The sequence below is a fragment of the Coregonus lavaretus genome, assembly GCF_964263955.1.
Source record: "Coregonus lavaretus genome assembly, chromosome: 36".
Classification (NCBI taxonomy): Eukaryota; Metazoa; Chordata; class Actinopteri; order Salmoniformes; family Salmonidae; genus Coregonus; species Coregonus lavaretus.
This window is the reverse complement of record NC_140023.1, coordinates 18899903-18926131: the sequence shown is the minus strand read 5'-3', so window position 1 is coordinate 18926131 and position 26229 is coordinate 18899903. Positions and strand designations below refer to the sequence as shown.

The 26229-nt window shown below is 42.0% G+C and overlaps 1 protein-coding gene across 1 annotated transcript; it reads left to right on the top strand.

The window, feature by feature from the left end:
* The first annotated feature begins 8 nt into the window (after window positions 1–8).
* Window positions 9–25962, top strand: LOC311110852 (uncharacterized protein). The gene is made up of 5 exons (XM_084153445.1): window positions 9–246; window positions 18219–18360; window positions 18464–18870; window positions 19646–19874; window positions 24343–25962. The coding sequence occupies exons 1-5, from the start codon at window positions 163–165 to the stop codon at window positions 24462–24464; spliced, it is 984 nt and encodes a 327-aa protein (XP_084009571.1). The 5' UTR covers window positions 9–162; the 3' UTR covers window positions 24465–25962.
* Window positions 25963–26229: the final 267 nt, after the last annotated feature.

Below are 26229 nucleotides of genomic sequence, written 5' to 3'. Positions count from 1 at the left end.
CTTTAAACACCGGATATGTTTTTTGACAGCATGCCTGCTTTCACGTTCAATGTTTTGATAATGTACGTTGATGAAAACAAACACGCGACTATTGTATTTTGAAACGGAGACATTACCATTTAAGGAAGAAAGGACAAGTCACGTTTAGGATATTATTGCGATATGCAAGAAATGCCGGAATCACAGCCGTCTAAATGTGAGGGGGAGCGGAATCAAGAATGCATCCTACAACAAAGAACAGAGACGGTTAGCGTTGGCAATAGAGTAATATTTTTTCCCCTCTGTATAGCTAGCTACTTCAACTAATTGCACCATCTAGCCTTCTCATGAGTGTTTGTGTGGTCACATTTGGAAACATTAACTGTAATACTACAATGGCGTACGGGGTGTTCATTCAGTGTCTACTGCAGGTGGCCAGCTGCATATCGTGGAATCCACTAACTCGGTTTTGTGATGATGGACCATCCACACGCTAGCGGTCAGCTAGCTAACTACTGTAGCTACAAAGAGTAACGTTAATACTAAATGCGAAGCCTAGTGATGCTGTCTTCAATGTATCGTTATGCTTTTCAAATTCTGAAGCCAGCTAGAGAAAGAGAGTCCATTGACCCTCCAGCACATGACACTGCTGTGGCTTGAGTAATTGCTTAATTGGGCTAATTAGTTAGTACAGTATATCACCTGCCACACATAACAGGTGAACCAATCACATGACAAGTTGCATGCATCAACCGCATTTACTGGCTGACAGCAGATTACTATAACATACGATGTGGTTAGCTGATGCGTAAAATACCTATCCAGGCTTTGTAACATCTGGCATGAGTCTGCAACATCTGAGCAGGTGAACAGGACCAAAGGAGGCGTACCTGCCAGATTACATTGCAGATGCCTGCAAGATCTCACAACGCCTGGACAGGTATTTAACTATCAGCTAACCACATATGATATAGCCATCTGATGCTCCACTGCACAGTCGATGACGTGGCACGCAACCATTGGTTGACACAATGCAACGCCTTCACAGTTCACTTCTAGCCTGGAAGGCACTCTTGGTGTAACAGTCAAGACATTGGTTTCTCCCATGGAGACCCGTGTTCAGATCCAGCCCATGAAATGGCACCCTACATGGGGCGCTATATCATGGGGAAGGAGGTCAAAGGGGGTTGAATGTAGTGAAACTATGTAGTTAAGCTGTGGAGTTAGTTTACGGCACGTTCTTACATCTGGGCCACCATAATCACAATGTTCTTCAACGGGTCGTTCAGAACAGCACCGTTTCTGTTGAATCAAACGTTTCACACCATTGTGTTCTGCTGAACGTGGCCCAGGTTTGACACCCTTTTTAGAGATATTATGTTCTGATCATCAGAATATAGTGGTATCAACTAAAATATATTTATACTGAACAAAAATATAAATGCAATAATTTCAAAGATTTTACTGAGTTACAGTTCAAATAAGGAAATCAGTCAATTTAAATAAATAAAGCCCTAATCTATGGATTGCACATGACTGGGCAGGGGCGCAGCCATGGGTGGGGCTGGGAGGGCATAGCCCGGCCACTTGGGAGCCAGGCCCAGCCAATCAGAATGAGTTTTTCCCCACAAAAGGGCTTTATTACAGACAGAAATACTCCTCAGTTTCATCAGCTGTCCTGGTGGCTGGTCTCAGACGATCCCACAGGTGAAGAAGCCGGATGTGGAGGTCCTGGGCTGGCGTGGTTACACGTGGTCTGCGGTTGTGAGGCCGGTTGAACATACTGCCAAATTATCTAAAACTAAGTTGGAGGCGGCTTATGGTAGATAAATGAACATTTAATTATCTGGAAACAGCTCTGGTGGACATTCCTGCAGTCAGCATGCCAAATACACTCTCCCTAAAAACTTGAGACATCTGTGGCGTTGTGTGACAACTGCACATTTTAGAGTAGCCTTTTATTGTCTCCAGCACAAGGTGCACCTGTGTAATGATCATGCTGTTTAATCAGCTTCTTGATATGCCTCACCTGTCAGGTGGAAGGATTATCTTGGGAAAGGATAAATGCTCACTAACAGGGATGTAAACCAATATGTGTACACAATTTGAGGGAAATAAGCTTTTTGTGCGTATGGAATATTTCTGAGATATTTTATTTCAGCTCATGAAACATGGGACCAACACTTTATATGTTGCGTTTATAATTTGGTTCAGTGTAGTAGGACAATTCCACAGTAACGGAATTACGCTGTGACTTAGATTTTTCACTTTAAAATATTTGAACAATTTACAGTGAAAACTTCACAAAAACACATTTACTGGAAGAACTGCAAAGTTTGGTAACAGAATTACGGTAAAATCTCCCTCAGTTTTTTTATGCATCCACGTTTTCCAAAAATTCTGTTAAATATTGTTGTGAAAAATTGTCCTTATCCTCAGTAAAAAATAAAGTACTTCCAGAGTTTTTGTAGAATCAAGATATACTTTATTACACAAGCAATACAGCCAAGCTGGTCTGCAGAGCAACTAACTGTCCATCCCTCAGTTCACAGTTTATATACAGTTTCATTCTTGCTCATAATACACGCCATTGTTTCCAATCTTAACATCTTGACCGCCCCACCCATCATGTTTATTCTTTAATAGTGGCGCAATCTGGCTTCTCCTCCTTCTATTCATTCAGTTTTTGAAAACAATAGTGGCGCAACCAAACCTTATTATGTAAAAAATAACTCAATTTCCTGGCTCTGTTTTAACCCTTCAATCTAATAACAGGTCAATTTCTTGGCTCTGTTTCTGTTTTAACTCTTTAATTGGCCATTTCCTCCATAGGCATAATCAAATAAGAGTCGTTTCCTTTCTCTGTTTTAAGGCCTCTTCCTTTTGCACCATACTTAGCTTGTTATGTTTTCTATTCTTGTGTGAGAGGGAGTGGTTAACTGTAATTAACTGAAAAATCTCCAATATATCCCCCCTTTGGGACTTTATATGTCCCACACATTCCAAAACAATATAAGGGTTTATTTTCCATAATATCCCAAAACAATATGTGTTTCAAGAGAAGTTAACTCAAAACAATATGTGTTTCTACTTAAAACAATATAAGTGTTAGTATCCTAACACATTAAAATACATAAAAATATTGCAGCTTTGTTTTAACCATAGGCAGTTATCTTGCAATTGTATAAGCAATACATTAAATAATGAGTCCCTTTATAATATCATCCCTCATGTTTTACAAGGTCTAGTAATGTGTGCTCTCACTCGTGGACACCTCCCTGACAACTTTTTCTGAATTAAAGCAGAACCTGTACAGGGGACTAAGAGCCTGGTCCATAGACCTTGTAACACTTGTAACCAGATTCCCTTTGCTACCTTCATACATATGCTACTTATGCAATTAAATAGGGAGGCCTAACTTAATTTATCCATTGTTATTGTTATCTGGTTATAATTTAAACTGCTCCCTGTTATCTCCTGATGCCCATTTCTAGGGTCTTTATCATCACTAATGTAATATGGAACAGGATATAAGTCTGGGAGATTGATATCCCCTACTCCTGTTCCCTCCAGCTGTTGCTGGTCCTTGTAGTCATGACAAGCCCATCCTCCTCCTGCCACTACCCCATATAGACATTCTGGATTTTTATAAGGGCAGTCAAGTGGTCCTCATTTGATGTTGCAGGGCTTCCCACTAGCATTTGTATAATGTCCTGGTTTCCCTGGGACTGGGATCACCTCTGTCAAGTTAATGTCCCATTCGGTTCTGGTCCTTATGGTCGTTCTCCTCACAGTCATTTGTTTTACCGTGGTTTGGACCAGGAGTGATTTCACCAAAGGCATTCATTATGCAGCAAAAGACCACTCTCATTACCACCAGTGTTACGCCTGACATGATTGCCATTTTTGCAACATAGCTCCCCACTTTTCCAGAGTTAAGTCCATCCAGTCCCAGATGTGAGCATCATGCCCAGCATTGTCCTTAACTTCCTGTCTAAGTCCTTTAAGTTTAATCATATCTTCATTAAAGGATCCTTCTGGGGCGGTGTTATTGGGGATAAAGGTACAACACTGTTCCCCAAACATTACACAAACTCCTATTTTTTCCGCTAACAACCAATCCAACTCCTGTCTGTTTTGCCAAGTAATTCTACTGGTTGCTTCTACTTGCTCTCCCATGGCTGTCAGTGCAGAGTCTGTGTAGTTGATAAACCTCTGTTGATTATAGTAAATGTAATTTATCCACTCTTGCTAGGTGATATCCAGAGAAATATTGATACGAATCCTGATGCGATCTCATCCCTTGCCTTATATTCCTTTGGGTTCCCTCTTGGTTGTCCAATCACATCCAGATAAACTTTTGGGTCAGCCTTACACGCTCTTCTAACTCTTTTTAGGGTGATGTCTTGATTGTCATTTCCCAAGGGGTTCCAATCTACTATTACCTCTTGTTGCACCAGCTGCACCCTAGCGCAAACCCCTTCCCATTCCTTCGGTAATGTTGCTCTAAGTTGTCGTCCCTGACAAACCCAGAATAAATCTGCCACTGCCTCTGTCCTCATATGGATCAATCAGGGGCAATGCCAGGGTCTGATTCTGACAGTGTTCTGGTGTCACTACTTGTTTTCTGCTTGTTCCTGCTGCCTGATACACAGTCCTTTTTGGTGTATCCGCGTTCCAAGAGGTATTCTTGGTTAGATGCCAGATAACGCCACACTCACCCTTAAATGTCCCCAGGTTGTGTTTCCCATTTGTTCTATTAAAACACTCATATGTTTGCTTATAGTCCATGTGATAGTTATCAGGAGTTTCCATTCTTTTAGGGTCTATCTTTATGTCCAGGTGTTTGCACCCCTCTCCCCACCCTGTTCGACTGTAGTATTTTCGATATTCCGAGCTGTCCAGAGATGACAAACATTCTGCTGGACAGTACGGCCTCTCCCAGTCTTTTAGATTACGGAAGTTGTGGTTAAAGTCAGCACATTCCTGGTAACTGTGGGGGTTAGGCATAACTACCAATTCCTTTAGCGGAGAGGGAGTGCATACCAGACAATTTTCCCTCTTCAGGTTTAATGCAGTATATTGTGTCCACTTCTACCAACCATTACCCAGCGCTTCCCTCCATGCCCTTTCTTTTCCATCTGTTGTGATCCTTATCTCTGGTTCAGTTCTAGTTGCCCAGGGAATCATTATTTCAGTATTGCCTCCTGGGTCTTCCGTGCTTGTAATTACTACATCATATTGTTTATCTAGGTCTAGGGCTGTTGCTCTTATGTCTATGGTCCACCTGTCTCCTTCTGTGGTCATTTTGATATTACAGTTATTATTGCCGTCCCATGTGATTTCCCCATGTTCCTGGTGATGGGCCCACCCACACAGTTGAACTTCTGACCCTCGTTCTTTAATAACAACTCCTTTCTGTACTTCCTTCGTGGTTCTTGCTTGTGCAGGAATGTACAATCTAATCCTGTCTGTTTCTCTTCTTTGTCTTGTTCCTTTGCCTTTCACTCTTGCCAGTATGCCATTTTCCTTATTCAGTTGTTTTAGTTTCCAATTTCTGTTAGGGGGACCAGCCAAGGGTAGAGAAATCAATGGTGGGGAATTCTGGTGACTCTTGGAGTTATGGGATGTCTTGGACATCTGTAGGGTCTTGGAGGTCTGGAGAGTCTTGGAGGTCTGTCCCTCTACCGAGGGAATCAACCAGAGTACGTAGCTCATCAACAGCACTCCTACTGCCATCCTCCCCCATCTCCTGATTTTGGCCAGCTCCAGCAGAGAGTGGTGATTCTGCTTGGGCTTCCATCCCTTCTCCTTTTTCTTCAGTCTCTGTCTCCTCTTCTTCCCTATCGGGTGTTTCAGCATCCTCAGCTCCCTCATTTCTAGGTCGTTGGTTTCCGTGTGGTACTCCGGTGCAGTGGTGTAGGTGATACCAGGTCGAACTCCCCTCTATCCGTATGGCCGTTGGTGTAGCCTGGGTGACAATGTATGGTCCCTCACGTCTCGGTTCGTTCCACTTCCTTCTGAAGACCCGGACGTAGACCTTGTCCCCTGGCTTTACTGGTCGTGGTGTTCGCTACTGGTTCTGGAACTCTGCTTTTCTCCTGTAGGTAGATGACTTCATGTATAGTAGTTAGTCCCTTCCCAATTGTTCTAAAGGTGGGCCCTCATACGGCCCTCTAAGAACTGGCACTGGCATGGGTCGACCCGTAATCATTTCATGTGGTGTTAGGTGCGTTATTCTGTTAGTTTGCATGCGATAACTCAATAGTGCCAAAGGTAAGGCATCTACCCAGTTCAACCTCGTGCTGTCACAGATTTTTCTAATCTTCGCTTTTATAGTTCCATTTACCCTTTCCTCCACCATTCCCTGAGATTGAGGGTGGTAAACACATCCCAATCTTTGTTTTATGCGCAACTGCTGCATCACTAGTTTTACAGTTTTCTGTATAAATGCTGAACCATTGTCTGAACTGATTTCCGTCGGAATTCCAAATCGTGGCATCACTTCTCTTGTTACATTTTTTACTGCTGTTCCTGCCCCTAGAGTTTTGGATGGAACTGCTTCCACCCATCTTCTAAATCTGTCAATTATTTATGTACCTTTTCCCATAAATTGGTCTTATCATATCCACATAATCTATTACAAAATGTTTAAATGGTCCCTCTGGTACTGGAATATGTCCAATTGGTGCCGTTATTCCTTTTCTAATATTTTGCACGTCTACTGTTGCTTGCATATATGGAGACCAGAAACCTTGTTTTCTAATTTTCCTTATTACCTCCCCCCTTGCACAATGGTCAAAACCATGTGCATTTGTAATAAGTAAGTTCATAAGTGTTGTAGGAGGCACTATATCCCTTGTTGCTCCTCTTTTTCCCACATAATATGCTCATTTATGTTGGCTTTGTCTTGTATTCTTATTATATAATCTATTTCTGGGGCCGCTTCTATGAAAATAAGTGGGGCCTGTATGGCCACTTTACATTTAGATGCTATTTTGGCCACCTCATCTGCCACATTATTTCCTCTGGTAATGTATTCCTTTCCTTTCTTGTGTGCTTGACATTTAACAATTGCTATTTGTTTTGGCCTAATTAATGCAGTCATAAGTTATTGTATTTGTTCAAATGCAGAATTGGGCTTCCATCTGTTTTCCTAAATCCTCTCTGTTTCCAGACTGCTCCAAACAGGTGACATAATCCATGCGCATATGCTGAATCAGTGTAAATATGTACTATTTTATCCCTTCCATGGTTACATGCTGCTGTCAGTGCTCTTATTTCTGCTAGTTGGGCAGAACATGGTTGGTCACAATTTTCACTTTCTATAGTGTAGAATTGGTTGTCTAATCCTTTCCTTACTACTGCGTAACCGGCATGATTGCCTTCATAATCTCTAAAGCAAGACCCATCCACAAACAATTATTCCGTAGCTCCTAGGATTGGAATTGACAATAAATCAGGTCTCAATTTAGTGAACGTCAAGGATTCTGCTATACAGTCATGTGGGTCACCTTCAGTTTCTATTGGTATCCTCTCTGCTGGGTTAACTGTAGTATATCATTTTATGGTTACGTCTGGATAGGTCAGTAATGTCAAATGCTCCAATACCCTGGCATTGGTCAGTACACATTTTCTTTGCTCAATTAATTCAGTTATTTTATAATGAGTATAGATCACCACTGGGTACCCCATTGTAATTGTGGATGCTTTATCATATGCATACTGTACAGCTGCCAATCCCTGGTAGCATGGTGATACCCTTGTGCTACCGAATCTAATTTAGCGCTGTAAAATGCTATTGGCTGCTTTCTTCTTCCTGCACATGTTTCTTGCATCAGTACTGCTGTTGCAAATCCCTGACAGCGGTTTGCTACATACAGTAAAAAGGGTTTAGTGTAGTCTGGAGTTCAAAAAAATCGACATGCATCAACATATTTTGATCGGGTTTTAATCTGCGATTTCACAGCCATCCTCATGCACTGTTGCACCTGGCTACTACACTAATCTAGTGAGCACTATTGGAGCTCTGCCCAAGCAAGGAATTTGATTGGTTTGACGTGTTGCGAGGCCTCATTGATTTACCCCGTGTTCCCACCCCTATTTAGCTATTTAGCTATTTTTCTGCCATGAATTTCCCCAGGCTTCCCGTTTTAGGGAAGCTTGGTTCGCGACGAGGCTAGTCCAGGCCAGACCAAATCTGAAACAGTCATAGACGTTTATGTTTCACAAGTTTGGACATCACAGCATCGCACAGTAGAGTAGGGCAGGGAATTACCAGGGACCTCACGATACGAGATTATCACGATACTTAGGTGCCGGTACGATATGTATTGCTATTCTCACGATTCTGTATGTATTGCGATTCGATACTGTGATTTTATTGCGATTCAGTGTTCCAAACATATTGCTCACCATATGTTTGCTGCAGAGGAGCAAGAGAGAGCCATGAGAAAATGATCAGTCAAGGAAATTAAAGTGCTGAAAACAAATTGGCTCCCTATTTAAAAAGAAGATAGAGAACACGCTGTGAACACAAACTGGCATTTTTGTGTAGGTAAAGCCAACTAGCGCAAAAATTATATTGCAATATTGTCAAAACGATACCATATTATCCCATCACCACAGTAGAGTAGAGTAGAGTTCAGTACACTACAGTAGAGTACAGTAAAGTAGATATGTACAGTACAATACAGTGCATTATACTGTACTGAACGGTACTGTAGTACTGTTCTTTACTGTTCTCTGCTGTGGTCTACTGTGCTGTCCAAACTTGTGAAACATAGACGTCTATGATTGGTTCAGATTTGGTCCGGACAGGGCAGACTGACCAAATTTCAACTACTTTTCAACGTCCATCGACGTCCGGTGTCAGTCGGTGTTCGGTGGATGAGGATGCTTGTTACAGTAAATGGAAAGAGGGTAGGTGGTAGATGTCAGGAAGAGCTGGGAGAGGTGACATTAACTGGAGAGAGAGGGACAGCGAGGAAGAGAGAGAGAGGGTGAGAGGGAGGGGTTGTTCAGACTGTTTTCACAGTCTTGCTTTGACCACCAGAAAGACAAAGAAAACAGTTATGAGCTGAACATAACAGTATGCCAGTGGAAGGGAGGATAGTAGCAGGTGACCGAACTGTGGTTTGGGACTACTATGATTTCCCATTGTAGCCAATTCAATTGCAGTAATTCCATTACAGATTATTCAGTAATTCCATTACGGAAGTGTTTTAATCACTTAAAGCTGCAATATGTCTCTTTTTGGGCAACCCGACCAAATTCATATAGAAATGTGTTATAGAGCTGTCATCCTCATTGAAGTGGTAGATCTGTTCTATGTGCACTATTTCTATGCTTCCCGTTAAGTTTTGATTTTGCGTCTTTTACTTTCGGTTTTGTACATTAGTATCAAACATCTAAAACTACAATATTTTTGGTTATGGAAAATATATTTCACAGCAGTTTAGATGGTACAATGATTCTCTACACTATACTTGCTTGTTTTGTCACACAAACTGAAATTAGGCAAACTATTAGAATTTTAGCAACCAGGAAATGGCGTAGTGATTTCTGCATAGTTCATTTTTTATAATTCATAAACAAACTTGATATCAGTAAAAACACTATAATTGGTAGGTCTACCTTTACTTGTTACTTCTATGAACTTTCATTATCCTCCCTCATGATGGAGATACATTTGAAAATAGCTTAAAGATATGTGGGTTTTTGGTAACGGAATTACAAGGCACAAGGCAATGTTTGTTAAACTTAGAGAACGCAACTAATTTCTCCAAAACTAAATATAGTGTTGATATTAGTTGGCAGGGGTCTTTACTTCACATTTGTGTTTTGATATACAGTGGGGAAAAAAAGTATTTAGTCAGCCACCAATTGTGCAAGTTCTCCCACTTAAAAAGATGAGAGAGGCCTGTAATTTTCATCATAGGTACACGTCAACTATGACAGACAAATTGAAAAAAATAATCCAGAAAATCACATTGTAGGATATTTTATAAATGTATTTGTAAATTATGGTGGAAAATAAGTATTTGGTCACTTACAAACAAGCAAGATTTCTGGCTCTCACAGACCTGTAACTCCTTCTTTAAGAGGCTCCTCTGTCCTCCACTCGTTACCTGTATTAATGGCACCTGTTTGAACTTGTTATCAGTATAAAAGACACCTGTCCACAACCTCAAACAGTCACACTCCAAACTCCACTATGGCCAAGACCAAAGAGCTGTCAAAGGACACCAGAAACAAAATTGTAGACCTGCACCAGGCTGGGAAGACTGAATCTGCAATAGGTAAGCAGCTTGGTTTGAAGAAATCAACTGTGGGAGCAATTATTAGGAAATGGAAGACATACAAGACCACTGATAATCTCCCTCGATCTGGGGCTCCACGCAAGATCTCACCCCGTGGGGTCAAAATGATCACAAGAACGGTGAGCAAAAATCCCAGAACCACACGGGGGGACCTAGTGAATGACCTGCAGAGAGCTGGGACCAAAGTAACAAAGCCTACCATCAGTAACACACTACGCCGCCAGGGACTCAAATCCTGCAGTGCCAGACGTGTCCCCCTGCTTAAGCCAGTACATGTCCAGGTCCGTCTGAAGTTTGCTAGAGTGCATTTGGATGATCCAGAAGAGGATTGGGAGAATGTCATATGGTCAGATGAAACCAAAATAGAACTTTTTGGTAAAAACTCAACTCGTCGTGTTTGGAGGACAAAGAATGCTGAGTTGCATCCAAAGAACACCATACCTACTGTGAAGCATGGGGGTGGAAACATCATGCTTTGGGGCTGTTTTTCTGCAAAGGGACCAGGACGACTGATCCGTGTAAACTTTGTAAAGGAATGAATGAATGGGGCCATGTATCGTGAGATTTTGAGTGAAAACCTCCTTCCATCAGCAAGGGCATTGAAGATGAAACGTGGCTGGGTCTTTCAGCATGACAATGATCCCAAACACACCGCCCGGGCAACGAAGGAGTGGCTTCGTAAGAAGCATTTCAAGGTCCTGGAGTGGCCTAGCCAGTCTCCAGATCTCAACCCCATAGAAAATCTTTGGAGGGAGTTGAAAGTCTGTGTTGCCCAGCGACAGCCCCAAAACATCACTGCTCTAGAGGAGATCTGCATGGAGGAATGGGCCAAAATACCAGCAACAGTGTGTGAAAACCTTGTGAAGACTTACAGAAAACGTTTGACCTGTGTCATTGCCAACAAAGGGTATATAACAAAGTATTGAGAAACGTTTGTTATTGACCAAATACTTATTTTCCATCATAATTTGCAAATAAATTCATTAAAAATCCTACAATGTGATTTTCTGGATTTCTTTTCCTCATTTTGTCTGTCATAGTTGACGTGTACCTATGATGACAATTACAGGCCTCTCTCATCTTTTTAAGTGGGAGAATGTGCACGATTGGTGGCTGACTAAATACTTTTTTCCCCCACTGTATTTCTAATACCTTTTAAGACGTTTAATGGTAGATGTTCTCTAAGACCCCTTTTCCATCTGTTTGAGCAGAAATCAAAGCCTTTGTTTATTCCTAATTTTTAGAATGGGAAATGGTTGAAAAATGTATATGCTTAAATAAAAACTATTTTTTTAAATATATATGTATGTATATATAGGATCTGAAGGATCTGGAGAAGGTCTGTATGGAGGAGTGGGCCAAAATCCCTGCTGCAGTGTGTGCAAACCTGGTCAAGACCTACAGGAAACGTATGATCTCTGTAATTGCAAACAAAGGTTTCTGTACCAAATATTAAGTTCTGCTTTTCTGATGTACAGTGGGGAAAAAAAGTATTTAGTCAGCCACCAATTGTGCAAGTTCTCCCACTTAAAAAGATGAGAGAGGCCTGTAATTTTCATCATAGGTACACCTCAACTATGACAGACAAATTGAGGGAAAAAAATCCAGAAAATCACATTGTAGGATTTTTAATGAATTTATTTGCAAATTATGGTGGAAAATAAGTATTTGGTCACCTATAATCAAGCAAGATTTCTGGCTCTCACAGACCTGTAACTTCTTCTTTAAGAGGCTCCTCTGTCCTCCACTCGTTACCTGTATTAATGGCACCTGTTTGAACTTGTTATCAGTATAAAAGACACCTGTCCACAACCTCAAACAGTCACACTCCAAACTCCACTATGGCCAAGACCAAAGAGCTGTCAAAGGACACCAGAAACAAAATTGTAGACCTGCACCAGGCTGGGAAGACTGAATCTGCAATAGGTAAGCAGCTTGGTTTGAAGAAATCAACTGTGGGAGCAATTATTAGGAAATGGAAGACATACAAGACCACTGATAATTTCCCTCGATCTGGGGCTCCACACAAGATCTCACCCCGTGGGGTCAAAATGATCACAAGAACGGTGAGCAAAAATCCCAGAACCACACAGGGGGACCTAGTGAATGACCTGCAGAGAGCTGGGACCAAAGTAACAAAGTCTACCATCAGTAACACACTACGCCGCCAGGGACTCAAATCCTGCAGTGCAAGACGTGTCCCCCTGCTTAAGCCAGTACATGTCCAGGCCCGTCTGAAGATTGCTAGAGTGCATTTGGATGATCCAGAAGAGGATTGGGAGAATGTCAGATGAAACCAAAATAGAACTTTTTGGTAAAAACTCAACTCGTCGTGTTTGGAGGACAAAGAATGCTGAGTTGCATCCAAAGAACACCATACCTACTGTGAAGCATGGGGGTGGAAACATCATGCTTTGGGGCTGTTTTTCTGCAAAGGGACCAGGACGACTGAGCCGTGTAAAGGAAATAATGAATGGGGCCATGTATCGTGAGACTTTGAGTGTAAACCTCCTTCCATCAGCAAGGGCATTGAAGATGAAACGTGGCTGGGTCTTTCAGCATGACAATGATCCCAAACACACCGCCCAGGCAACGAAGGAGTGGCTTCGTAAGAAGCATTTCAAGGTCCTGGAGTGGCCTAGCCAGTCTCCAGATCTCAACCCCATAGAAAATCTTTGGAGGGAGTTGAAAGTCTGTGTTGCCCAGCGACAGCCCCAAAACATCACTGCTCTAGAGGAGATCTGCATGGAGGAATGGGCCAAAATACCAGCAACAGTGTGTGAAAACCTTGTGAAGACTTACAGAAAACGTTTGACCTGTGTCATTGCCAACAAAGGGTATATAACAAAGTATTGAGTAACTTTTGTTATTGACCAAATACTTATTTTCCACCATAATTTGCAAATAAATTCATAAAAAATCCTACAATGTGATTTTCGGGAAAAAAAATTCTCATTTTGTCTGTCATAGTTGACGTGTACCTATGATGAAAATTACAGGCCTCTCTCATCTTTTTAAGTGGGAGAACTTGCACAATTGGTGGCTGACTTAATACTTTTTTTCCCCACTGTATCAAATACTTATGTCATGCAATAAAATGCAAATTAATTACTTAAAAATCATACAATGTGATTTTCTGGATTTTTGTTTTAGATTCCGTCTCTCACCGTTGAAGTGTACCTATGATAAAAATTACAGACCTCTACATGCTTTTAAGTAGGAAAACCTGCAAAATCGGCAGTGTATCAAATACTTGTTCTCCCCACTGCTCAAAAAAATAAAGGGAACACTAAAGTAACACATCCTAGATCTGAATGAATGAAATAATCTTATTAAATACTTTTTTCTTTACATAGTTGAATGTGCTGACAACAAAATCACACAAAAATTATCGATGGAAATCAAATTTATCAACCCATGGAGGTCTGGATTTGGAGTCACCCTAAAAATTAAAGTGGAAAACCACACTACAGGCTGATCCAACTTTGATGTAATGTACATAAAACAAGTCAAAATTATGCTCAGTAGTGTGTGTGGCTTCCACGTGCCTGTATGACCTCCCTACAACGCCTGGGCATGCTCCTGATGAGGTGGCGGATGGTCTCCTGAGGGATCTCCTCCCAGACCTGGACTAAAGCATCCGCCAACTCCTGGACAGTCTGTGGTGCAACGTGGCGTTGGTGGATGGAGCGAGACATGATGTCCCAGATGTGCTCAATTGGATTCAGGTCTGGGGAACGGGCGGGCCAGTCCATAGCATCAATGCCTTCCTCTTGCAGGAACTGCTGACACACTCCAGCCACATGAGGTCTAGTATTGTCTTGCATTAGGAGGAACCCAGGGCCAACCGCACCAGCATATGGTCTCACAAGGGGTCTGAGGATCTCATCTCGGTACCTAATGGCAGTCAGGCTACCTCTGGTGAGCACATGGAGGGCTGTGCGGCCCCCAAAGAAATGCCACCCAACACCATGACTGACCCACCGCCAAACCGGTCATGCTGGAGGATGTTGCAGGCAGCAGAACGTTCTCCACGGCGTCTCCAGACTCTGTCACGTCTGTCACATGTGCTCAGTGTGAACCTGCTTTCATCTGTGAAGAGCACAGGGCGCCAGTGGCGAATTTGCCAATCTTGGTGTTCTCTGGCAAATGCCAAACGTCCTACACGGTGTTGGGCTGTAAGCACAACCCCCACCTGTGGACGTCGGGCCCTCATACCACCCTCATTGAGTCTGTTTCTGACCGTTTGAGCAGACACATGCACATTTGTGGCCTGCTGGAGGTCATTTTGCAGGGCTCTGGCAGTGCTCCTCCTGCTCCTCCTTGCACAAAGGCGGAGGTAGCAGTCCTGCTGCTGGGTTGTTGCCCTCCTACGGCCTCCTCCACATCTCCTGATGTACTGGCCTGTCTCCTGGTAGCGCCTCCATGCTCTGGACACTACGCTGACAGACACAGCAAACCTTCTTGCTACAGCTCGCATTGATGTGCCATCTTGGATTAGCTGCACTACCTGAGCCACTTGTGTGGGTTGTAGACTCTGTCTCATAATACCACTAGAGTGAAAGCACCGCCAGCATTCAAAAGTGACCAAAACATCAGCCAAGAAGCATAGGAACTGAGAAGTGGTCTGTGGTCACCACCTGCAAAACCAGTCCTTTATTGGGGGTGTCTTGCTAATTGCCTATAATTTCCACCTGTTGTCTATTCCATTTGTACAACAGCATGTGACATTTATTGTCAATCAGTGTTGCTTCCTAAGTGGACAGTTTGATTTCACAGAAGTGTGATTGACTTGGAGTTACATTGTGTTGTTTAAGTGTTCCCTTTATTTTTTTGAGCAGTGTATATATGACTCTTGGCTTTCATTTGACACCCAATTTAACATACTCCTATGAACTTCACATGCTGGTGGTCATGGGTCCGTTTTAGGTGGAAATGCCCAGTATCGGCTTAATTCTGTATTTTCCACCTATAGAAAAATAGAAGATTGAAATATCACTAGATGTTATTTCACTGTTGTCAGAGGGATGCACAAATAAGACTGTGTACAGCTGAACTGCTAAAATACTGGGGTTTTAGGATTATTCCAACATATCGGATTGCCTTATTTTCTAGCTCTGCCTTGTAGAAATGTTTGTTGTGTACACTTTAATAAATGCAGGGACCTGTTAAATCCGGGAACCGGTAAATGATGTAAACTTCATTAATATTCAAATTGAAAATGCATCAACGTAATGTTTTCTGCATCTCTTCAAATGTGATGTGGCATATAACAACCCAACTTCCACGGTAAAATAATTGACTAAACACGATTCAATTTGCATATTAATGAGTGAGATGACAGATTATAATATTTGCCCTTTTTTCCCTTACCCTTCTATAATTTCAGGCATCTTATTTTCTTGGAATAGCTAATAGCTTTGAAAAAACAAATGGATAACTTTAAGAACAATGAAACCTAATTTTTTATTGAATGTTCATCAAAGCCTTTCTAGTGACATTTTTGTTTCCGTGTGAGAGGAATTCTAAGTATGTACACTGAACAAAAATATAAACTCAACATGTAAAGTGTTGGTCCCATGTTTCACAAGCTGAAATAAAAGATCCCCAAAATTTTCCAGACGCACAAAAGCTTATTTCTCTCAAAGTTTGTGCACACATTTTTTTAGTGAGCATTTCTCCTTTGCCAAGATAATCCATCCACCTGACAAGTGTGGCATATCAAGAAGCTGATTAAACAGCATGATCATTACACAGGTGCACCTTGTGCTGGGGACAATAAAAGGCCACTCTAAAATGTGCAGTTTTGTCACACAACACAATGCCACAGATGTCTCAAGTTTTGAGGGAGCATGCAATTGGCATGCTGACTGCAGGAATGTCCACCAGAGCTGTTGCCAGAGAATTGAATGTTTATTTCTCTAACATTTCTCCACCTCCAACGTTGTTTTGGAGAATTTGGCAGTACGTCCAACCGGCCTCACAACCGCAGACCACATGTAACCTCGCCAGCCCAGGTCCTCCACATCCGGCTTCTTCACCTGCGGGATCATCTGAGGCCAGCCACCCGGACAGCTGATGAAACTGAGGAGTATTTCTGTCTGTAATAAAGCCCTTTTGTGGGGAAAAAACTCATTCTGATTGGCAGGTCCTGGCTCCCAAGTGGGTGGGCCTATGCCCTCCCAGGCCCACCCATGGCTGTGCCCCCGCTTTGTCATGTGAAATCCATAGATTAGGGCCTATTTTATTTATTTCAATTGACTGATTTCCATACTTGAACTGTAGCTCAGTAAAATCGTTGAAATTGTTGCATGTTGTGTTTATAGTTTTGTTCAGTATATATAATTAACCTCACCAGTTATGTTTTAGCCTAGCTTTTTTGGTAACTTGTTAAAGAAGTGTTATTTTACGCCTAAATGCTGTTATTTATCTTCCTTCTTGCTTCATATGTGTTTGTCACGCCGTTCTGTGAATGTCTGTTACCATTTTCTGTCAAAGGTGACACATTTAAACTTTGAAAAAGCTTTAAAATACACAGAGCCTTTGAGGAAATTATAGCTTTTTAAATGTCAAGTCTATTTTACATTTGTAAAAGTCCTATTGAAAAATGGCGGTTACCATTTCATTCTTGTAAGAACTACAATTTAATGATTTGAATGCCCTCTTCCACTTCTTTGGGATCTTAACATCTAGCTGCTGTATGGAGAAAAGTGGCAAAACGGCAGTGACAGAGCCATAGATAGGAGGTGTTATATGTGTACAGCAACCTCTTTGTTCCGTTGTAGCCACTACCCCATAATGACAAAGCATAAACAGGTTTTTAGAAATGTTTGCTCATTTATAAAAAATTAAAATAACATATCACATTTACATAAGTATTCAGACCCTTTACTCAGTACTTTGTTGAAGCACCTTTGGCAGCAATTACAGACTCAAGTCTTCTTGTGTATGACACTACACGCATGGAATTTATTCCATTCTTCTCTGCAGATCCTCTCAAGGTCTGTCAGGTTGAATGGGGAGCGTTGCAGCACAGCTATTTTCAGGTCTCTCCAGAGATGTTCGATCGGGTTCAAGTCCGGGTTCTGGCTGGGCCACTCAAGGATATTCAGAGACTTGTCCCGAAGCCACTCCTGCGTTGTCTTGGCTGTGTGCGCTTAGGGTCGTTGTCCTGTTGGAAGGTGAACCTTCACCCCAGTCTGAGGTCCTGAGCGCTCTGGAGCAGGTTTTCATCAAAGATCTCTCTGTACTTTGCTCCGTTCATCTTTACCTCGATCCTGACTAGTCTCCCAGTCCCTGTAGGAAGAGTCTTGGTGGTTCCAAACTCCTTCCACTTAAGAATGATGGAGGCCACTGTGTTCTTGGGGACCTTCAATGCTGCAGACATTTTTTGGTACCCTTCCCCAGATCTGTACCTCGACATAATCCTGTCTCGGAACTCTACGGACAATTCCTTCGATCTCATGGCTTGGTTTTTGCTCTGACATGCACTGTCAACTGTGGGACCTTATATAGACGGGTGTTTGCCTTTCCAAATCAAACATTTCTAAAAACCTGTTTTCGCTTTGTCATTATGGGGTATTGTGTGTAGGTTGCTGAGGATTGTTTTTTATTTAGTCGTGGTAGTGGGTTCGATCCCCGGGACCACCCATACACAAAAAAAAAAACAATTATGCACGCATGACTAAGTCGCTTTGGATAAAAGCATCTGCTAAATGGCATATTATTATTATTATTATTTAGTCAATTTTAGAATAAGGCTGTAACGTAACAAAATGTGGAAAAAGTCAAGGGGTCTGAATACCTTCCGAAGGCACTGTATATCTAGGCAATACAATTAAAGTAGATGGAAAGTCTCTCAAAAGTGAGTCAAAACCATTCACTCATCAGTCATCTGCATTTCTCTTTCCTTCGCAGACGATGAAGATGGAGACAGATGTATTTAACCCTTCTCACACTGCAGAGCTCCAGTTCCTCAGGTCACGGGTTCGGGAACTGGAGAAAGAGAAGGCCGAAATGGCGGCTGAAAACCAATGGCTGCAAAACATGCTAGTAAAGGGTGAGGATGAGTAAGGTCAATATAGTTTTATAATGCAACTGCTCTAAATTGATCACATTCCCTCATGCATGTTTCTTCTTAACTTTGTGGTGTCATCCCTCAGAGATCCCTGGCCTGCTGTCTACCATGTGGCAGAACTTGGGCCAAGCCAACCAGCCCCCCAACCCTGCAGTATCCCCACAGGCTGTCTCCACGGCAACAGTGAGGGGCGAGAGCTACACATACACACACCACTCTGTGTCAGGACACTCTGGCCGAGGGTTCAGTCCCCCACTTCATCATCATCATCCCATGTCCAACCGCTCAGCTATGACTCAGGACGACGTGAATGGAAGCATGTCAAACTTTGGACCCAAGATGGCCGTCAGTGAGCACAGTGTGGACGGAGACTTTGAGCTGAGTGACATCGCAGAGGACGACGACCCCCACAGCTCTCTGTGTGGCTCAGCAACCGACCTACCCGGGATGAGGACATGCTCAGAGACACACTGTATTAGTGGGACTGGCCATGTAAGGAAACATGCTGTTCATTCCAGAAAAATACAGATTGTTAACGTAGCCACTATTAACATATCGAGACCTTGGGACTATAAGGTTCTATATGAAATGTTGGTCTAAAATGAGTTAGTCACATATAATTGATCTTTAGATGGTTCTTCATATTTGAACTTGGCACTATAAGGTTCTGTCTGCAATCCAATCACAAGCCTGAACAAATACAGAAAAAACCAACACTGTCAGAAATCTTCAAGTAAATTATGTTGTCACATCGTTGTTCAGTGATGACCGTAATTTTTCTGATGATCATAATACATTTCTTTATGTATTTGATGATGTGTTCTGACTATCTTGGTAAAATAGTGTTATTCTATCATTAATGTATTCAAATATCTATATTTATCTTAAAAACTGAACATGTCTAATTCAGAAGTGTCTTATATAACCTTATTGAACCCAGATTGACATTTCAGAGCCATAAGGTTCTATATGCAATTGCACCCCCCTAAAGAAACAGATTTACAAATGTCTCAGGATTTTGATACTCTGCACTTTAGGTATCTTTAAGGTGAGGACCTTCATGGGTTATGAAAGAAGAATTCAGTACAAAACAGTTCTGAGATCTGGGATGTAAAAACTTTGATGCTCAATATCTCAGAACTATTCTTTGCGCAGATAGAATCTAATAGTCCCAAGGACACGATATTGATCCTCCAAATGTTATGGAGGTGTAAATGGGTTTTGATTCTGATCACATTTGCACTGTCTCTCCCAATTGGCTGTGCAGGTAAACCAGGTGGAGGTATACCCAGGTTCCGGCGTCTTCTGTGAAATGCGGTCCTGGCACGCAGCCAATCAGACGCAGTCTCCCACGGCAATGGCGCGCATCCTGTTGCTGGGCGTGTTCGACATGGACACCCTGCTGAACAGCAACCTGCGAGGGGGGCGGAGCCGCAGACCAACCTTTCCCAACCACCGCACCGCCCTGGACCCACACAAGCTCAACGCCATCTATAGTACGTGAATACCTGATCCACAGCCTTACAAACAACCTTTACCACATTTCATTGTATTTTTCTCCAAGTTCACTTGGTCATTCATTGATGAGTGAAAGCACTCACCTTCTCGATCATTAGAAAGATACAGTGGGGTCTGAAATGATTGACACCCGTAATAAAGATGAGCAGTAATGACTGTATAAAATAAATAATTCAAATAATATTATATTGTATAATATGCTCATAAAATTGGGAAATTATTTTATACTCATACAATTGCTCAGAAAATAGATTTTGTTTAACAAGTAATATTTTTTTGCTCAGAAAGGTAGGGGTCAAATATATTGACACCCCTAAAGATTCTTATAAATAAAGTAGTCCAACATTTTTGTATTTTGTCCCATACTCCTAGTATGGAATGACTACATCAAACTTGTGACTACAAACTTGTTGGATGCATTTGCAGTTGGTTTTGATTGTGTATCAGATTATTTTGTGCCCAATGGAAATGAATGCTAAATAATGTATTGTGTTATTTTGGAGTCACTTTTATTATAAATAAGAATAGAATATGTTTCTAAACAATTCTACATTAATGTGGATGCTACCATGATGATTATGGATAATCCTGAATAAATCCTGAATAATGATGAGTGAGAAAGTTACAGAGGGTCAAAGATCATACCCCCAAGACATGCTAACCCCTCACCATTTTCAATAACAGGGGAGGTTCTTGGGGGTATGTCTTGGGGGTATGATCTTTGACCCATAGGGGGCACAGGGGCACGTGCCCCCTCAGATTAGTCCTGTTTAAAAAATATATTTATATAATTAATATTTTTTGTTGTTGTTTTGCTATAATACTACTTGCCATCTAGCAATTTTATGATGTTGGCTTTAGCTAGCCCAGATAGGTTCCCAATCTCCCAACCTCTTAATATATATTTAGGGGTGTCAATCATTTTTACCCCTGCCTTTTTGAACAAAACAATTATTACTTGGACCAATGCAAGCCGGTCCAATGCAGCCATTTTTATCTCGATATTAAATCATTTCTAGGTAACAATTAAGTACCTTACTGTGATTTGTTTTAAATTAAAATGGTACAAAAATAGCTTCTTAGCAAAGAGAGATTTCTCAAGCAAGAATTTTGCTAGGACTGTCTGGGAGTGGTCTGAGTGGGGGAAAACTGAAAACTAGCTGTTATTTGCAGAGAGGTTTAGAACTCTTTCTTATTGATCTATTAACTAATTTTCTACCTGGTGATGTCACCAGGCAGGCCAAAACTTCATCCCACCACAACAGGCTGAAATGTCAGGCTGTATTTTCAAACAGCTCTTACACTAAAAAGGTATTATTATTATTTTCACAATTTCACAGTGTTATTCCAACCTCATAGTGTGGAAATACTTACTGAACAAAAAATTAAACACAACATGCCACAATTTCAAAGATTTTACTGAGTTACAGTTCATATAAGGAAATCAGTCAATTGAAATAAATGAATTAGGCCCTAATCTATGGATTTCACATGGCTGGGCAGGGGTGCAGCCATGGGTGGGCCTTGGAGGGCATAGGCCCACCCACTTGGAAGCCAGGCCCACCCACTGGGGATATATTTACAGACAGAAATACTCCTCAGTACCCCCCCCCACCCACCCTCCTCGGACGATCCCGCAGGTGAAGAAGCTGGATGTGGAGGTCCTGTGCTGGCGTGGTTACACGTGGTTTGCGGTTGTGAGGCCAGTTGGACGTACTGCCAAATTCTCTAAAACGACGTTGGAGGCAGTTTATCGTAGAGAAATTAACATAAAATTATCTGGCAACAGCTCTGATACATTCCTGCAGTCAGCATGCCAATTGCACGCTCCCTCAAAACTCGAGACATCTGTGGCGTTGTGTCACAAAACTGCACATTTTCAAGTGGCCTTTTATTGTCCCCAGCACAAGGTACACCTGTGTAATGATCATGCTGTTTAATCAGCTGCTTGATATGCCACACCTGTCAGGTGGATGGATTATCTTGGCAAAGGAAAAAGGCTCACTAACAGGGATGTAAACAACTTTGTGAACAACATTTGAGAGAAATAAGCTTTTAGTGCGTATGGAACATTTCTGGGATTTTTTTATTTCAGCTCATGAAATAACACTTTACATGTTGCGTTTATATTTTTCTTCAGTGTATATAAAACACAGGAAGATCACGTTTTGGACTGTACAAACAAAATATTTTTATCTGAGCGATTGTACAGTGGCTTGCGAAAGTATTCACCCCCCTTGGCATTTTTCCTATTTTGTTTCCTTACAACCTGGAATTAAAATTGATTTTTTTGGGGGTTTGTATCATTTGATTTACACAACATGCCTACCACTTTGAAGATGCAAAATATGTTTTATTGTGAAACAAACAAGAAATAAGATGACAAAAAACAGAATTTGAGCGTGCATAACTATCCCCCAAAGTCAATATTTTGTAGAGGCACCTTTTGCAGCAATTACAGCTGCAAGTCTCTTTGGGTATGTCTCTATAAGCTTGGCACATCTAGCCACTGGGATTTTTGCCCATTCTTCAAGGCAAAACTGCTCCAGCTCCTTCAAGTTGGATGGGTTCCACTGGTGTACAGCAATCTTTAAGTCATACCACATATTCTCAATTGGATTGAGGTCTGGGCTTTGACTAGGCCATTCCAAGACATTTAAATGTTTCCCCTTAAACCACTCGGGTGTTGCTTTAGCAGTATGCTTAGGGTCATTGTCCTGCTGGAAGGTGAACCTCCGTCCCAGTCTCAAATCTCTGGAAGACTGAAACAGGTTTCCCTCAAGAATTTCCCTGTATTTAGCGCCATCCATCATTCCTTCAATTCTGACCAGTTTCCCAGTCCCTGCCGATGAAAAACATCCCCACAGCATGATGCTGCCACCACCATGCTTCACTGTATACATGTGTGGTCCTCTGTAGCTCAGCTGGTAGAGCACGGCGCTTGTAACGCCAAGGTAGTGGGTTCGATCCCCGGGACCACCCATACACAAAAATGTATGCACGCATGACTGTAAGTCGCTTTGGATAAAAGCGTCTGCTAAATGGCATATTATTATTATTATTACTGTGGGGATGGTGTTCTCGGGGTGATGAGAGGTGTTGGGTTTGCGCCAGACATAGCGTTTTCCTTGATTGCCAAAAAGCTCAATTTTAGTCTCATCTGACCAGAGTACCTTCTTGCATATGTTTGGGGAGTCTCCCAGATGCCTTTTGGCGAACACCAAACGTCTTTAAGCAATGGCATTTTTCTGGCCACTCTTCCGTAAAGCCCAGCTCTGTGGAGTGTACGGCTTAAAGTGGTCCTATGGACAGATACTCCAATCTCCGCTGTGGAGCTTTGCAGCTCCTTCAGGGTTATCTTTGGTCTCTTTGTTGCCTCTCTGATTAATGCCCTCCTTGCCTGGTCTGTGAGTTTTGGTGGGCGGCCCTCTCTTGGCAGGTTTGTTGTGGTGCCATATTTTTTCAATTTTTTAATAATGGATTTAATGGTGCTCCATGGGATGTTCAAAGTTTCTGATATTTTTTTATAACACAACCCTGATCTGTACCTATCCACAACTTTGTCCCTGACCTGTTTGGAGAGCTCATTGGTCTTCATGGTGCCGCTTGCTTGGTGGTGCCCCTTGCTTAGTGGTGTTGCAGACTCTGGGGCCTTTCAGAACAGGTGTATATATATAGATCATATGACAGATCATGTGACACTTAGATTGCACACAGGTGGACTTTATTTAACTAATTATGTGACTTCTGAAGGTAATTGGTTGCACCAGATCTTATTTACGGGCTTCATAGCAAAGGGGGCGAATACATATGCACGCACCACTTTTCCGTTATTTATTTTTTTGATTTTTATTTAAATTTCACTTCACCAATTTGGACTACTTTTGTATGTCCATTACATGAAATCCAAATAAAAATCAATTTAAATTACTGGTTGTAATGCAACAAAATAGGAAAAACGCCAAGGGGGATGAATACTTTTGCAAGGCACTGTATTACTATAAAATAATGTAATTCCCCAATTTGTTTAGCATACAATATAGCGCAGTATTTTAATTATTTATTTTATACCGTAATTATTACATCTTTATCAAGGGTGTCAATAATTTTGGACCCCACTATATCTCACTGATACAGTTAAACTAGCATCCCAAAACGAAATCATTTACACATGCATTATTAGGTTGTGCTTGAGTGCTGTGCCATCGTAATTCAATTAAAAAAAGTTAAACGTGATTTAGAGAGGATGAGGATTGAGAGGGGGTGTGTGGCGGAGGCGGCCGGGCCCGTTTCCGATCCAGTAAGCCCCCTTCATTCATCATCATTTAGTTTTTAATGGCCTGACAGCTCTGGCAGGGCTGAAAAACGTCTGTGTTCCTTACTGTCACTCCTGCGACGTCCTCCCTCTTCCAACTGTTGTTGTGCTGTCGCTCTCTCCGTCCGCAGATGCCACTCTGGCCCGCTTCCCATTGGCCAGGAAGGGACAAATTGGCACCGGCATCAACTCCAAGCTGTCTGAGATCCGTTTCCGATCCAGGAGAGCCAACCGGGACCCCAGTTATCTATGAAGGACTGTTCCTGCCCACACACCAAGTTGTATTAAATCAACATTTTAGTTCTAGTATTTTATCACATTAACCGTTCAACTGTGTCAGTGTATGAGTACATGTGTGTGCAGAATGTCTTGCCTATGAATTGTTCCACATTGGCTTAAACATTGTCTTCTGCTGGAGGTTCTGTGGAAGAGAATGGCAAAAGGACTCAAAAGACGGGCTAATGATAGAGGAAGGATTCAAGGCCAGTGGAAGAACGTGCATAAGAAACGGCTTTGATGGTTAAATCCCCCCTCTGTCACCGGCCAACCATTAGTAAACCACACGTGAACAGTCCCCGGGGTAGTCTCTCTGACTGACAGAGATGCATAGATCCAGGACTGCTGATCCATGTGTGACCAACCAGTGGAGGACCGGAGGCTTCAGTCATGTCTTACCAGACAGACGCCTCTCTGTCATTGACCTCTACCCACTTAGACAAAGGAGGCGAGAGGGGATTGGAGGGACGCCAAACTATATTTCTCCATTGATTTCTCTGATCCTAGGTATTAAGCTCACTCCAAAAGCTCCATTACCACCCCCAGGTCTCCTCTGCACCCTCTCCCTCCATTCCTCTCCTTCTGCCTGAGAGGAGAATCAATCGTGGCCCCCGCCCAGCCTCCCCCGGAGGTGTCACAGCTCCCCATGCCTAATTGACCCCCAGATACTCTGAGCCTCCAGGAAGATGACAGAAGTCATTCCTTCATCTTAAAGGACTTAAACAGTGTGTAATTCTCCCCAAGTTCACCATGTCCACAGGGCCCACATGAAGAGAATATGAGTGGGGATTTGGCCTGATGCAGATATGAAGTATTGGATTAGATGTAAATGTTGGTAATGAGGAACGATCAAGTTGCTATTTTATATCCGGTTATATGTCTGACGTTCGAGATGTTGAATGTTTGATGTGAATGCATTGAAAGACTGCTGTTTTTCATTGTCCATCATGTTGTGTCCCTCTCTAGTCATCGGAACGATTTGAGAAATGACACATTGATCAATTGCTTAAAAGCTACTTCGTTTTCGGCAGATACATCACATCAAATTGGAAAATGACTTCTGAAATAAAATGCCAAAGAGAGAGGAATAGATCATAGGCAATGAATTACACTGAGTCACTAGCCCATTGATACATTGAAATATCCACTACAGTAGCCCACCTGGGTATTATTTGGTTGATACGTTGATCAACAAGATTACAACCTATTTATCTCTAGGCTTTCAACCATCTTAAAGCACAATCGAATTCCAATGGAAAATCAATGTCTGTTTTTTGGTTTAGTTCTCACCTAAATTTGTTATTGCTGTGCTTTCAACCATTTAAAAGCACAACAAAGTTCAAATGGGAATACAATGTCATATTTTGTTTATTTATACAACGACTTAATGTGTTATCACTGTGCTTCATTGAATATTACAACCAAATGACGTGGATTGCAGTTGAGATGATTAAAGTGCACGGTGTGCAGAACACAGTGGCTGTACAGTAACCCTATACATGACTTCAGAGCTCAGTCGTTCTGAACTTGGACACTGCGCAGAAGTTGCCCCCATCCCTCCCGCTAATTAGGCAACTTGTCTGAGTGAGGGAAATGCTGTAAATTACGAGGACTTGATGTACACTGAGTGTACAAAACAGGAACACCTGCTCTTTCCATGACACCCTGACCAGGTGAATCCAGGTGAAAGCTAAGATCCCTTATTGATGTCACCTGTTAAATCCACTTCAATCAGTTTAGAT